This window comes from Pezoporus occidentalis, unplaced genomic scaffold, assembly GCF_034315485.1.
Source record: "Pezoporus occidentalis ecotype Australia unplaced genomic scaffold, CSIRO_AGI_Poc_V1 ctg3, whole genome shotgun sequence".
Lineage (NCBI taxonomy): Eukaryota > Metazoa > Chordata > Aves > Psittaciformes > Psittacidae > Pezoporus > Pezoporus occidentalis.
The window spans coordinates 1-14310 of NW_026914940.1; the positions used below are offsets into that span (position 1 = coordinate 1).

General features: G+C 56.0%; 2 protein-coding genes across 3 annotated transcripts; one reads left to right on the forward strand and one right to left on the reverse strand.

Annotated features, from left to right (window-relative positions):
* Positions 1-770: 770 nt before the first annotated feature.
* PYCR3 (pyrroline-5-carboxylate reductase 3) lies at positions 771-3915 on the forward strand. 2 transcript variants are annotated; one of them, XM_062626884.1, is made up of 5 exons: positions 771-992; positions 1816-1995; positions 2351-2563; positions 2680-2772; positions 3532-3915. In XM_062626884.1, exons 1-5 carry the CDS (start codon positions 789-791, stop codon positions 3712-3714), a joined length of 873 nt encoding a protein of 290 aa, XP_062482868.1. In that variant the 5' UTR covers positions 771-788; the 3' UTR covers positions 3715-3915. The 2 variants fall into 2 exon arrangements, with proteins under 2 accessions (XP_062482868.1, XP_062482869.1); XM_062626885.1 differs by having other exon boundaries at positions 2411-2563.
* Positions 3916-5629: 1714 nt separating this feature from the next.
* TIGD5 (tigger transposable element derived 5) lies at positions 5630-8560 on the reverse strand. Its single transcript, XM_062626951.1, has one exon. The coding sequence runs from the start codon at positions 8498-8500 to the stop codon at positions 6728-6730; it is 1773 nt and encodes a 590-aa protein (XP_062482935.1). The 5' UTR covers positions 8501-8560; the 3' UTR covers positions 5630-6727.
* Between the last annotated feature and the right edge of the window lie 5750 nt (positions 8561-14310).

Below are 14310 nucleotides of genomic sequence, written 5' to 3' on the forward strand. Positions count from 1 at the left end.
GGGCATGGGGATAGATCGGTCCTGGCCCCTCCTGTGGGTCCCTGCCCCATAGAGCGGGGGGGGGGGGGGGGGGGGGGGGGGGGGCATGGGGATAGATCGGTCCTGGCCCCTCCTGTAGGTCCCTGCCCCATAGAGCGGGGGGGGGGGCATGGGGATAGATCGGTCCTGGCCCCTGCTGTAGGTCCCTGCCCCATAGAGCGCGGGGGGGGGGGGCGGGCGGGGGCATGGGGACATAGCGGTCCTGGCCCCTCCTGTGGGTCCCTGCCCCATGGGGGGGGGGGGGGGGGGGGGGGGGGGCATGGGGATAGATCGGTCCTGGCCCCTCCTGTGGGTCCCTGCCCCATAGAGCGGGGACAGGGTCATGGGGACAGACCGGTCCTGGCCCCTCCTGTGGGTCCTTGTCCTGTGGAGGTGGGGGTAGATCTGGGAACAGCCTGGTCTTGTCTACCTCCCTGGGGTCCCTGCCCTCCCCTGGGTCCCTGCCCATTGATCAGTGGGGGGACAGCCTTGTCCTGTCCTGCTCCCTGGAGTCTCTGCCCCATAGAGCAGTGTGGGGACATGGGGACAGCCTGGTCCTGGCCCCTGCCCTCCCCAGGGTCCCTGACACATAGACTGGAGTGGGGACATGGGGGCAGTCGGGTACCGTGCCCCATGACCAGGGCAGAGACAGCCCTGCTCTTACTCAGAAGCTGGGAGATGGCCCCTGCATTTGGGGTCACCCCCCTTGTCACTGCCCTGGGGCACAACGGGGTGCCCACAGCCATCCCCATGGGTGCCCATGCTGACCCATGGGGTCCCCACAGCCGTTCCCATGGCAGGGTCTGGCCCTGGCTCCCTTTGCTCCTTGTCCTGAGGGTGCTGGGGTTGGAGAAGAGGCTGAGATCAGCCCCCATCTGCTCACTCACCCCTGTCCCTGTGTTTCCCAAGGGAAGGTGCCAGCCAGCAGCATCCTGGCCAGCGCTCCCTCGGACAAAAACCTGGATGCATGGAGGGTGAGTGCGGGCACAGGGTGACAGATCACTGCACTTGGTGGCCGTGGGGTGGGAGACGTAGAACCATGGAATGGGTTGGGTTGGAAGGGGCCTTAAAGTTCATCCAGTCCCAACCCAGTGCTATGGGCAGGGACACCTTCCACTAGAGCAGGGTGCTCCAAGCCCCTGTGTCCAACCTGGCCTTGAACACTGCCACGGATGGGGCAGCCACAGCTTCTCTGGGCACCCTCTGCCAGCGCCTCAGCACCCTCACAGGGAAGAACTTCTTCCTTATCTCCAGCCTGAACTTCCCCTGTTTCACTCTGAACCCATCACCCCTTGTCCTATCACTGCAGTCCCTAATGAAGAGTCCCTCTCCAGCATCCTTGTAGCCCCCTTCACACACTGGAAGCTGCTCTGAGGTCTCCACACAGCTTCTCTTCTCCAGGCTCAACAGCCCCAATATTCTCAGCCTGGCTCCATACAGGAGGTGCTCCAGACCCTGCTCATCCTCATGGCCTCCTCTGGACTTGCTCCCAACAGCTCCATGTCCTTCTTATGCTGAGGACCCCAGAACTGCACCCAGTGCTGCAAGTGGGGTCTCATGAGAGCAGAGCAGAGGGGCAGGATCACTCCTTTGACCTCCTGGTCATGTTTCTTTGGGGATGCCCCTCACCGTGGTGTCAGGACACCCTTTTGCCCCATTCATGGCTTTGGCTTATCCATCCCAGCTCTGGGTGAAACCCAGGCAGTGGTTCTGTGGCCAGAGCAGGTCCCCAGACCGTGTCCCCATGGTGGGGTTGGTGGATCCCAGGCTGTGACACCTCTCCCTGTGCATGGGCAGGAGTCGGGCTGTCGGACCACGCACTGCAACCTGGAGGTGCTGCAGGAGAGCACCCTGGTCATCCTGGCCACCAAACCCCACGTGCTGCCGGGTGTGCTGCAGGAGATCCGTCCTGCTGTGGGACCACACCACATCGTCGTCTCCTTGGTGGCCGGTGTCACCCTCCAGACACTGCAGAGGGTGAGTCTGCTCCTCCTTTTCCTCTTCATATCCCTCTTCCTATCCCACTTGCTATCCCTTTGCCTGTTCCTCTTCCTCCTCTTGCTCCTTTTTCCTCCTCTTCCTTCTCCCTTCTTCTCCTCCTTATCCTTCATCTCTTCCTCCTCTTCCTTCTCATCCTCCTCTTCCTCTTCCCTCCCCACGGAGAAGGACAAGCCATTGTGCTCTGTCCTATGGTCCCATGTCCCTCCCCACATCCTACCCTATGGACCTCGCCGCTCCACCAGCCCCAGTGTATGATACCCATCAGTGTCCCACGACACCTTTGGGTGCTCCCTGGAGCCGGCACCCTTCTCCCATCCCCATCTCTCCCCAGCTTCTCCCCAGCGGGACCAAGGTGCTGCGGCTCATGCCCAACCTGCCCTGTGTGGTGCAGGCGGGAGCAATGGTCTTCGCCCGGGGCAGTGGTGCTGGTGACGAGGAAGCCTCCCTGCTGAAGAACCTCTTGTCCTCCTGTGGCCTCTGCGAGGAGGTCCCCGAATCCTACATCAACATCCACACCGGCCTCAGCGGCAGCGGGGTAGCCTATGTAAGCACCAGCGGGACATGGGGCACCAGGAGAAATCCCACCCGTGTGGGGCCGGAGTTGGTGTTTGGGGTTCTCCACCTTGCACCACGCTCACCCCTGATGTTCTTCTGCCCCAGGTCTATCTGTTTGCCGAGGCACTGGCCGAGGGAGCGGTGAAGATGGGAATGCCGGGTGGCTTAGCCAGCAGGATCGCGGCTCAGACGCTGCTGGTGAGTGGGAGGTGGCACCTGGGGACACCCAGCGTTGCTCCTCTCCCTCCTGCCCTGCAGCACCAGCGAGGTGGCAGAGTGAGGGAGGAGGTGCTGGGTGATGTCCTGCCTCGGTTTCCCCTCTTGAAACCAAAGATGAGACCACCAAAAGATAGCAGAGTGCATGGTGGTGGGAAGGATGCTTCAGCACCTTGTCCCCTGCCGCAGGGGTGTGGATGGGAGGGTGCTGACATCCAATGCTCAGGCAAGAAGGGGACGTGGGGGGTCTCTCATAGAATCATGGAATGGTTTGGGTTGGAAGGGACCTTAAAGCTCATCCAGCTCCAACCCCTGCTACGGGCAGGGACACCTTCCACTAGAGCAGGGTGCTCCAAGCCCCTGTGTCCAACCTGGCCTTGAACACTGCCAGGGATGGGGCAGCCACAGCTTCTCTGGGCACCCTGTGCCAGCACCTCAGCACCCTCACAGGGAAGAGCTTCTGCCTAAGAGCTCATCTCAGTCTCCCCTCTGGCAGGTTAAAGCCATTCCCCTTGGCCTGTCCCTCCATCCCTTGTCCCAAGCCCCTCTCCAGGTTTGCTGCAGCCCCTTCAGGCACTGGAGCTGCTCTAAGGTCTCCCCTTCAGGAGCCTTCTCTTCTCCAGGCTGCCCCAGCCCAGCTCTCTCAGCCTGGCTCTAGAGCAGAGCTGCTCCAGCCCCTCATCATCCTCGTGGCCTCCTCTGGACTTGCTCCAGCACTTCCATGTCCTTCTTCTGTTGCAGGGCGCAGCAAAGATGATGCTGGAGACAGGGGAGCACCCGGCGAAGCTGCGGGGAGACGTCTGCACGCCCGGCGGCACCACCATCCATGCACTGCACCAGCTGGAGAAGGGCGCGTTGAGGGCCACCGTCATGAACGCCGTGGAGGCGGCCACCAACCGGGCACGCAGCATGGCTGAGGACTAAGAACCGGGCTGGAGACGAGCTCCTCCATCCCCTGTGGAGCAGGAGGGGTGATGGAGACCAGAGCGAACCCCTTCAGGGAGCAAGGGGGACCCTGAGACCCGCAGGAGACCCTCGTCGGGGTTGGAGATGGTGTGGAGCCGTGTCCATGCCATACGCTACCTCTGCAAGGCTGGGACCAAATAAACGTGGGCAGCACCATGGCCGGTTTGGTTCTTTTTGGTCCCTTCAGTCTTCAAGGGGCTTCTGCAGCCACCATGGGGTCATCTCCATGGGGAGGTGACAGTCATGGGTCCTTGGGGCAGTAGGGATGGAGCCGATGCCACGTTGGGTCTGTGCTCACCAGGGATGGAGCGGATGCCACGCAGGTTCTGTGCTCACCAGCGCTGTGCTGGGATATATTGCACTGGGAATGGGGTTTTGGGGACAGCAGGAGCCAAGGACCATCAAAGGTGCTGTTGAGGATGCCAAAGGACCTCGAGAAGTGGGGAGCTGGTAGAATAGAGGAAGACTTTGATTCCAAACTCATCGTGCTCATGGACACTGATTCCTGCTCCTCTGCTCAGCTCTAGAGGTGCGTGCATGAACATGAAACTGCTTCTGCATCCCAAAAACATGGGTGAAAAGTCAAGCAGCCAAAGAACCTCCACCTCCCACCCCAGCCAGGCACTGGCATCACATCACAGTCCTGCAGATGGACCCAGCAGTGAGGTGGTGGGATGGAAGCCCAGACCCTCTCTCAGCTCTGGGGTGCTGCACCTCCAGAGGGTAGAACCTCAGAACTTGCCTATCTCGAGATCTGAGCCTTCTGCATGTCCTGGCACCTCATGGATGCAGTTAGTGATGATCTCCAAAGCACTTTGAAGATAGAAAGCTTCTTCCATCATGGATGCTGCATCCTCCTCGAGGTCCTGTCTCCAGGAACACCGTCATCCCAAATACCAGTGGCACCAACCCAAGAGAGAAGCCACAGCCTCGTGGTGCTGCTGGGTCATGCCAAGGCAGGTGCTGGTGACCTTCATGGTTTGCTAAGCCCAGGTTTTAACCAAACCAGCTTAAATTCCTTGAATTTAATTTGAAATAGGGCAGCACTCATTGCCTTCAAAAGAGGGATCTCCTGCCTGGTAGGATCATGGAGCAGATCCTCCTGGAAGGCATGGTGAGCCCTATGGAAGCAAGGAGGTGTTTTCAGGCAGCCACCCTGGCTTCACCAAGGGCAAACTGTGCCTGACAAAGGAAGTGGCTTTCTGTGGTGGAGTAACTCTGTTGGTGGACAATGAAAGAGCTACAGATGTCATCTCCCAGAAAGTTCTACTGTCCCTGGAAGTGTTCAGAAGCTGTGTACTTGAGGCCCTCAATGCCATGGGTTAGTGGTGGCCTTGGCAGCGCGGGGGAACAGTTGGACTGGATGAGCTTAAAGAGCTTTTCCAGCCTGGCTGATTCTGGTATCAGCCTTTGGTATGGTCCCACACAACATGCCTGCTGCTAAATTAGAGAGATGGGTTTGATGGATGGGCCATTATATAGAATGGTTTGGATTGGAAAGGACCTTAAAGCTCATCCAGTTCCAACCCTAACCTGCCAGAGGGGAGACTGAGATGAGCTCTTAGGCAGAAGCTCTTCCCTGTGAGGGCGCTGAGGTGCTGGCACAGGGTGCCCAGAGAAGCTGTGGCTGCCCCATCCCTGGCAGTGTTCAAGGCCAGTTTGGACACGGGCTTGGAGGAAGCTGCTCTAGTGGAAGGTGTCCCTGCCCATGGCAGGGGTTTGGAACTGGATGAGCTTTCAGCTCTCTTCAACCATTCCACAGTTCAATGTCCTCACCTCCCAGAGCTGGCTGAACGCAGGACACAAGCACATGGAGGTCCCCTTTGTGCCACCCCCGTGGCTCCATGTGCCTTAACACACAACAGCACCAAAGTGGGAATAAAAATCCATTTAATTGTCATAATCTCTGAAGTTCTGAGACAAAGACCCAACAAGCAGAAGCACCCACCCCACTGCTGCCACAGGGCATGGCAGCACTGATGGGTTATGGGTGGTTGCATTCCTCCTGTCAATAATTAGGCTGTGCAGGCCCCAAATTCACCTAAATTAGATCAAGAGCTGCTAAATTCACATCTGATGCCTCCAGTATGTCAAGGCAATGCTGGGAATCCCCCCTGCTCCCACCTCAACTCATGAGGAACATCTCCCTTGTACCATGAGATGTCTCCTTCAGCCTCAACCACCCCACAAACCCAGTGATGAGGCACCTGAGCCTGCATCCCCAGAGCTTTCAGCTTCATGAGGATGCTCTGGTGATGTTTCAGCAGGTCTTTGTGGTGCTTCCAGGCTGGGATGGGAATGATGGAGGTGACCTTCTCTGGGAAACTGCAGCTTCTCAGGTACTACTCAAGTCTCCTTATCCCCAGTGCAGTGCATGAAGAAAGTTGTCTCAAACCAGCCCCAAACCACCCCAGCTTAACAGCACTCTGTTCTGGCAGTGGGAAGAGCATCACCTGCCTCTTCCAGATCAGAACATTGGCCTTCCAGCACCCCAGGAATGGTCCCTGTCCATCTGGATGTGCCCACCTCAGCCAAGATACAGGCAATTACTTAGTGCAACATCCGCCATTGTCCTGGCTCCTCACATTCCTCCTTCACCCCTTCTCCCCATGGAACTGGGAAGACTGGGCAATGCTGGGGACATCCACCCCCTTTTAGTAGTGCCAGTGACCAGGGAGCCACCACTGCTTAGTCCCAGAGCACCTCCTCAATGTTCTTTGGTGAGGAATAACCCTCAAAGACACAACACACGGAGGAGCTGTTGCACAACCCACCCATCAGCCCTAAATTGTATCCCCCACCCTTAGCTGTGGTAGCCCAGGGGCATTCAGACCTCCTGGGCCCCATGATGGACGGGTGAGGAACGCTGGTAGGTCCACCCTGGGACAACCAGGGTGTCCCCAGCCCCGTTGTCCCCCCTGCCCCAAGTGGGGTGGTGGTTGGTAGCCAAGAGGTCCTGGCTCACCCTGCCTTAGGAATCGGGGCTGCTGCCATGGTGGAGCCGCTGGACCATACTGATGAGGGAACGGAGCTGCACCAGCTTCAGTGGCCCCACTTGTCGGGGGTCCTGACCCTCCAGCCAGCGCAGTGCCGTCTCCAGGCCTTTGATGGCTTCTCGAGCTGTGGGCAACAAGGTGTCTCCTCCTTTGCCACCCCTTCTGCCACCTCCATCTCCATCAGCTGCCTCCTCATCCTCATCCTCCTCTTCCCCATAACCCCCAGGACCTTCCTCCTCAGCGTCCTCTTCCCCATTGTCCTCCTCCGTACCCGGGGCTGCATCGTCCAAGTGCAACCAGTCAGCCACCTCCTCAGGAGCCAAACGCTTGTAGGCCAATGCAGCCAGATGGGTCAAGTCACTAAAGACTTTGCTGTCCCCACCACCGTCCTCCCCATGTGAGGGGTCTCCATGCCCTTCCTCTCCAGGCTGGGGTTCGAAGGCAGCGCGGAGCCCCAGCAACCAGCACTTCTCAATGGAGCCAGGAGGGATGAGATCCCAGGAGAGCCCGGCCAAGTACAACATGTCCTTGAGGAGGAAAGACCTCACGAAGTCCATGGGCCCACCCGAGCCACCAGCAGCACAGGAGACAGCCAAGCGCAGCAGCTCCCGCTTGTAGAGCTGCTTGAAGGCCAGCACCACCCCCTGCTCCAGTGGCGCCGGGATACGGCCTCCCGCTCCTGCTGAGCTGCTCCCAGCAGGACCTCTGGAGAGGAAAAGAGCACGGATGGAGCCGTCGGGTGTCTGCAACGGGGGTGATTCCTCAGGGTCTGTCCTAGAGGAGGGTGAGGTGGAGCTGAGCAGCAGCACAGCCTTCTGCTGCAGGCAGCTCCGGCGCAGGTAGCGTTTGACACCCGGCACGAAGTCCTCAAAGAACCAAGCGCGGAGCAGCGCCGGTCCCAGCCTGGCTTCGGGGCCGTAGCGGTAACAAGCAGGGAATTTCTCCTGGTTGTGGTGCCGGAGACTGGGGGGGTTACGGTGGCTCCCAACCACCAGCGGCTTGAGCTTATGGGCGCCGGTCAAGTTGGCCGCCAGCAGCACGGTGACACGCTCGCGGGGAGCCGCTCGTCGCCGAGCCCTAAGCTCACCCGTCTGCCCCGGCAGCAGCTTCCAGTAGAGCCTGGTGATGTTGGCGTTGTAGATCTGCTCATCCCCGTACCCTGCGGCGTCGGAAGCCGGGATGGGCAGGGATTCAGGGCAAGCAGCCGGAGCCCGCTCGGGCTCGGCGGGGAGCCCACCCTCCCCGTAGATGCGTTGGCTGGAGATGCCGTGGCGCTTCTGCCAGCGCCAGAACCACCCGTGGCTGGCTTTGAAGGTACATTCCGGTCCGTAGATCTGCCGGGCGAAGGCTTCAGCTTGAGCCTGGATGAGAGGCCCGGAGAGGGGCACCCCGTGCTGCCGGAGAGCCAGAAACCAAGCGTAGACAGCGCGGTCGATCTCCTCCTCGTTGGCCAACCGCATCTTCTTGCGCTGGGTGCCCACGTCCCCGCCGAGCTGCTCCAGGAACCACCGCAGCTTCGCCTCGTCCTTCAGCCACCCCCGGAGCGTGCCGCCCGGCACCCCGAAGGCGCGGCACACCGACGCCTGCCGCTCGCCCTTCTTCACCCTCTCGATGGCCTGCAGCTTGTCCTTGATGGAGTAAGCGCGGCGCAGCGACATCTTCACCGTCACTCCCCCCCGCTTCCCACCCGCCATTCCCCCGCCAGCCTCCGGTGTCCCCCCCGGGCACGGAGCCGTGCCCGCTGCCATAGGACACAGCGGTACCGGGAGGAACCGGGGGGGGTGGGCGCGTTATAACCGGGGCCTTTGTTTCCTTGCTCTGTTGGTCTCTTCCCCTCCGCACCGCTGCGCGCGTGGGTTGTACCACTCTGTGATAAGGTGGGGGGCCCTGTCTGCTTCCCCTCCCTTCCCTGCTTCCTGCCCGCGCTTCCCGGCTGTTTCACTATGTGGAAGGGAAGGAGGGAAGATGAGGCCCGCGCTGTGAGTGCGCTGCGTTGTCTCAATCAGCGCACCTCGCTCTCTCTAACACGGCCTCTCCCCCCCCCCTCCCTCCCGGGTGTGAGTGGTGCGCGCCGCTCCCACAACGCCCTGTGCGCCGGGTGCTGCCGCCTTTTGGCTGTGGAGGCCGAGCGGAGCGGAGCTCCTTGGGGCTGCCTGGGCCCATTGCTGCCGGTGAGTGCGGCCTCCCCCGCCGGGTTCCCTCATTGCCCCCTTTGGGCCTTCCCTAATGGGGTTTTTGGGGGGTCTTTTACTTCTGTCACCTCCCTGGGGTGGGAGGTGTTGGGAGCTCCTCGTGGTCTGTGGGGTCCTTTGCGGCTCAGGGGCCGGGAGAAGGGCTTGTTGGGATCTCTTTCTCCTTTTACAGCTCTTCGAGTGGAGGTTGTGGTCATCTCACTGCTATATTTGAGGTGCCTTCCTGCTCGCGGGTCTCTAAAGGAGGGTTTGGGGGGCTCTTTTTAGCGATGCGGTGGGAAGGGGTAATTCGGGGGTGATCTCCTTGTATATGGGAGTATCTTTTCTTGTTACAGCCCCAGGGAAGGGAGGTTGTGGGGTTCCCCCATTGTCAGTGTGGTGTTTTCCCCTTTACAGCCTTGGGAACATGAGCGGAAGTCCCCCCAAAGCCTCTTTGCCCATATCTGTGGTGTACATCTTCCTGAAGCCCTAAGGGAGAGGGCTGAGGGAGCCCTTGGTCTTTGGGTTTACTTTTCCACACTCAGATACCCAGGGAATAGTGGGGTGACACATTCCTTATTCCCCCCAACCTCTTAATTCCTTTTCTTCTTAATAGGTCTGGGAAGGGGGTTGTGGGGACCACCCCTGTTCCCTGTAGGGTCTCTTTTTCCCCTCACACCCAAGAAAAGAGGATCTGGGGGCCTCTCATTACTGGAGAGATCCCTTTTCCCTTCCCAAGCTTAGGGAAGGGGGCTTGTAGGGTTCTCCCTATTCTTGAGGGTCACTTCCCTTTCATTACAGGCTCTAGATAGGAGCATCCTGTTACCAGTGTAAGGACTGGATGGGCTGATGCTGGAAGGCTCCCTAAACCTGTGACCGCTTCCATGGATTACAGGGAGAGATGTGCCCTCTTTGGGATTTTATCCCTGCTACATGAAGCCTCTTTCAAGCTTGGGGTGGGTGTCGGTGTGGTTCTTGGCTTCACCCCTGGAGTCCTGAGGGGAGAGGCTCAGGGTGCCCTTGGTCTTTGGGTTTACTTCTCCCCACTCACATTCCCAGGGGATAGTGGGGTGACCCCATAATCTTAGTTTCCTTTCCTCTTAATAGGTCTGGGAAGGAGATTGTGGGAGATCACACCACTCCCTGTTTGGAGGCCCCCTATTCCCTATGGGGTCTTTTCTCATACCCCAAAAAAGGAGGATGTGGAGGCCGTTATTACCTGGGAGATCCCTTTTCTCTTCCCACCCATAGGAAAGGGGAATTGTAGGGTTCTCCCTCTTCCTGGGGGTCTTTTGCAGGCTCTGCTGGATGGGCTGATGCTGGAGGTCTCCCTAAACCTGTGCCCCTTCCCATAGACTATGTGGGGGCACGTTCTCTCTTTTAGGGGGCTGCCTCTGCTACATGAATCCTCATTCAAGCCTGGGGGGTGGCAGTTTGGTTCTCCCTCTACTAAGGAGGGGAGCTTAGGGGACCCCTGTCTCCAGCAGCTCTGGGTGCCTTTGGGGGCTGCTCTTCTCCCCATCCCTCATCTCACCAAGAGCTTTTTTTGTTGAGTCACCTGCAAAGGGAAACTCACAAGGAAACTGTCATCTGGCAGCTGCTCCAACTGGAGCAGTGGCCTCATCCAGCCCTGCCCTTGCTCTGTAGGTGCTCTGCTCCCTCCCCTTTCCCTCTGTCCATGTGCAGCTATTCCCAACCCCTCTGTAACCTTGGCAGTGCCTCCAGCAGCTTGTCCTGCTCCTTCTGGTTCTTGTTTCAGCGACAGCTCACTCAGGAGGTTTCCCTTTCAGGGCTATATTTGGGGTATGGGCAGAGCCAAATGCTGATATGCTCTCTGGGGGGGTTGTGAGGGATTACAGCAGTAGCTAAAGTTGCTGAGGCTGCCACAGTGACATTCCGCCCCTCCAGGAATCTGTATGGATTTGTTCTTTCGTGTCCACATCATTGGAATTGAGTTGAGTCTGATGTTCACAACCCTTTTGTGTTCAGGATGAAGGAGAAAGAACATCCCTTGGCTGTAGAGCTGTAATTCTTTCCTTTTCTAGGTGGGCCTCTTTCTGCCTGACCTTGCAGGTAATGCCTTTTTTCTCTTCACCTAAGCAGTTTTCCACTACTTTACCTCTTGAAGATGACTTTCCTGCCTTTTCCTACTGCTGATTTCCCATGTCCTTCATTCTCTTTTCATTATCCATCAGCAGCATTTGTTTCTTGGAGCCAAGAGTCGTGTTCTTAGGTGGTCAAGGTTGGGAATTGTTGTTTCCCCGGCTGAAGGTTAGCGTGGAGCTTTGCACAACAGCAAGGATGATGGTGGGCCCTCTCCTGACTGTGTCCCACTGCTCATGAATTAGGAGAGAGCCACTTTAGCGACTTAAACCATCAGAAGAGCAGCGCAACTCAACCCTTAATGTTTCATTTTGCTTTTAACTCCCTGTGTTGACTCAGTACCAGTATTGAGGGGCTGGAATTGCCCCCTTCAGCTGCAAGAGCCCATCATCAGACCCTCTGGTGTGGAACCAGCTTTGGTTCTTTGAACTCTGAATCACCAAAAGCAGGAGGTGGGGCAGGGTGGATGCTGGCCTTGTCTTTGCTGTGGAACAGGTAGGTGTGGGGCAGCTGTGTCTAACTGGTTCCTGAATGCCCATCTGAAATGGCTCCTGCTTTTCTGCAGTGGAAGTTTTGGGAAGAGGAGAACCGTTTCACTAGGATATGGGTAACACATCTTGAATGTGGTGTAGCCAGTGTGTGAGTCTGAGGTTGTAGAAGGGACCAGGCTGATGCTTGTTACCTTCCTGCTCCTCTCTGTGCCATCAAATGGTCCTTTTCTGGGTTTTATGGCATTTCTTTTTATGGCTGGTGCTGGGGTGAGTGGTCTGGAGCTGCTGGTGTCATATTTGAGAGGACAAGAGCGCTAAATAGATAACCATGGTCAACATCAGCAGTGCCAGGGCATGGAAGCAGATACACAGATGGAGGATTGGGGTAGAATCTCCTGTGGTGAGAACCCATCTGTGCTGGGGGGGGAAGTTGTTTGGACATACAGAAACCAGGACTGAACTTCGGGGCTGCATCTGGGGGGGTGTTTTGGGGGTCAGACCACAGCAAGCTGTCCTGTGTCTTCATCCAGAGTGTCCCAGTGCCACCTAATCCCCATTTTTGATATCTTCTCTGAGGAGGGGAGTTTGAACCATGGCTGTAATCTTTGTTATGGCTTGCAGAAAATAATGTATCCCTTCAAAAATCAGTGAGGAGTGGGATTAGCTCTTGTCTCAAGAGCCTTTCCAAGGCTGTCAGGAGCATCTTAAACCACATCCAAGTTCAGTTATCCCTGGGATTGCTGCTTGCTAACTGTGTTGCTGCCTGACTTGCTCCCTTTTGGGAGCAGATGCATCAGCCTCATGAGAGGAACATTTCATTTCTAGGGCAAGAGCTGATAGAATTCAGCTTTTGGGGGGGCTGTGGCAAACATATTTATCACCAGACTCCCCCCAGAACCCCGTATTTATAGACCTCTTAATTCGGAGAAATACAACTTTCCTGTGGTTAAAAGGGAAAAAGTGATTTTCATTAAACCAACAAATTTAGTTGGCTTTTGGCTCCAGCTTTGGGTAATGTGTTACTTGCTTTTATTTACTGATCCTTTAAATAAGGGGCTAATGCCTCCCCATAGCTAGAGTCCAAAGATTCTTTTGGATTTAGAGACCTTTTCACTGCCTATTTTTAACTTCCTGCATTTCCCTGCAGTGCTGGAAGTATCACTGATTTGTTCTGGCTTGAAATACCCAGGGCATGGTGACAGGACAACACCAAACCCTAAGCACTGAAGCAATAGCTAAGATTAAAAGGATTTCAGGGGTTTGTAGCCCTCTTTAACAGCCCATTAGTTGCTTATTTGGCATTGATAAAGATTAATAACAGCATTTCCCTTTCCAGTGGCTTCGTGCTCTGTAAAACACCAGATACTTGCCTGCACTGCACTGGCTATGCAGGAGCCACTCTCTGGTGTATGCAGTAAGAGCCCTTATGCTTTTCTACCCATAGATTTGTGTTTCTTAAACACTTCTAATGAAGCTTCTGCCTATGTCTCAAAGTATTAATATATCTTTGTGCTTAAAAAAAAGTGAACTGAATGGAAAACTGCTTCTGAAGAATGATTGTAGGCAGCAGATGGATGAGGTTTGAGTGTTACTGTTTGTGTCACTTTAAGTGCAGGCTGACGGATCCTGAATTCAGCTCTAGTTCCTTTGCTCTGATTTTTGCCAGTGGAGAGTGTTGGTAAAACTAATTCATGTCCTTTTACTTGTAAAACTTTGTTTGAGGAGGTGAAGCAGTTGGGAACATGAGGTGGAAAGTGTTGAAACAACCACACAGGCTGTGGTTTGGTGCTGTGGTAAATCTTTGCTGCTTTAAACTAGATTGAGCAGTGACATCGTGCAGGCACTGAGTCCAAATCAGTTTAAGTTTCATTCAGACCCTCTGAAGAGGTGGAGCAAGTCCAGAGGAGGCCATGAGGATGATCGGGGTCTGGAGCACTTCCCATATGGAGCCAGGCTGAGGACACTGGGGCTGTTCAGCCTGGAGAAGAGAAGCTGCATGGAGACCTCAGAGCAGCTTCCAGTGTCTGAAGGGGGCTACAGGGATGCTGGAGAGGGACTCTTCATCAGGGACTGCAGTGATAGAACAAGGGGTGATGGGTTCAGACTGAAACAGGGGAAGTTCAGGTTGGAGATAAGGCAGAAGTTCTTTACTGTGAGGGTGGTGAGGCACTGGAACAGGGTGCCCAAGGAAGCTGTGGCTGCCCCATCCCTGGCAGTGCTCAAGGCCAGATTGGGCATGGGTTTGGAGCACCCTGCTCTAGTGGAAGGTGTCCCTGCCTGTGGCAGGGGGTTGGAGCTGGATGAGCTTTAAGGCCCGTTCCAGCCAAAACTATTGCAGGATTCTATGATTGTGAGCTCACTTCTTGGCTGAAGTAAAATCGTGTTGTAGAAGAACTGGTAGTGCTTTGCTCTGCTGTTAATGGCACACAGCTCATCAGGCTTCCTGCATCATCTCAGGTGATGATTTGTGTGATTAAAATCCTTGCACGTGCCTTTTCCCAGCTTCCTCTGGGAAACCTTATGAACACAGAGTAGAAATGACATTTTTTTTTCATCTTTTTAATGCTTATGAACTGTACTTCATTGCGAATCTGGTCTTTATTACAACTTAACCTCGGGTTTTAAGGTCCTAAAGGTTTCCTTAAGAACAGGAAACAAATAGATGCCATAAATACATTGGACTCGTTGGAAAAAGGTTTTCTGTTTCTGGTAAATTCCCTTTATGAAGGGTTTTTTCCTGGTAAGAATCTGTATATAAATAACACCTGAATTCCTGTGAGCAGTTTTAATGGG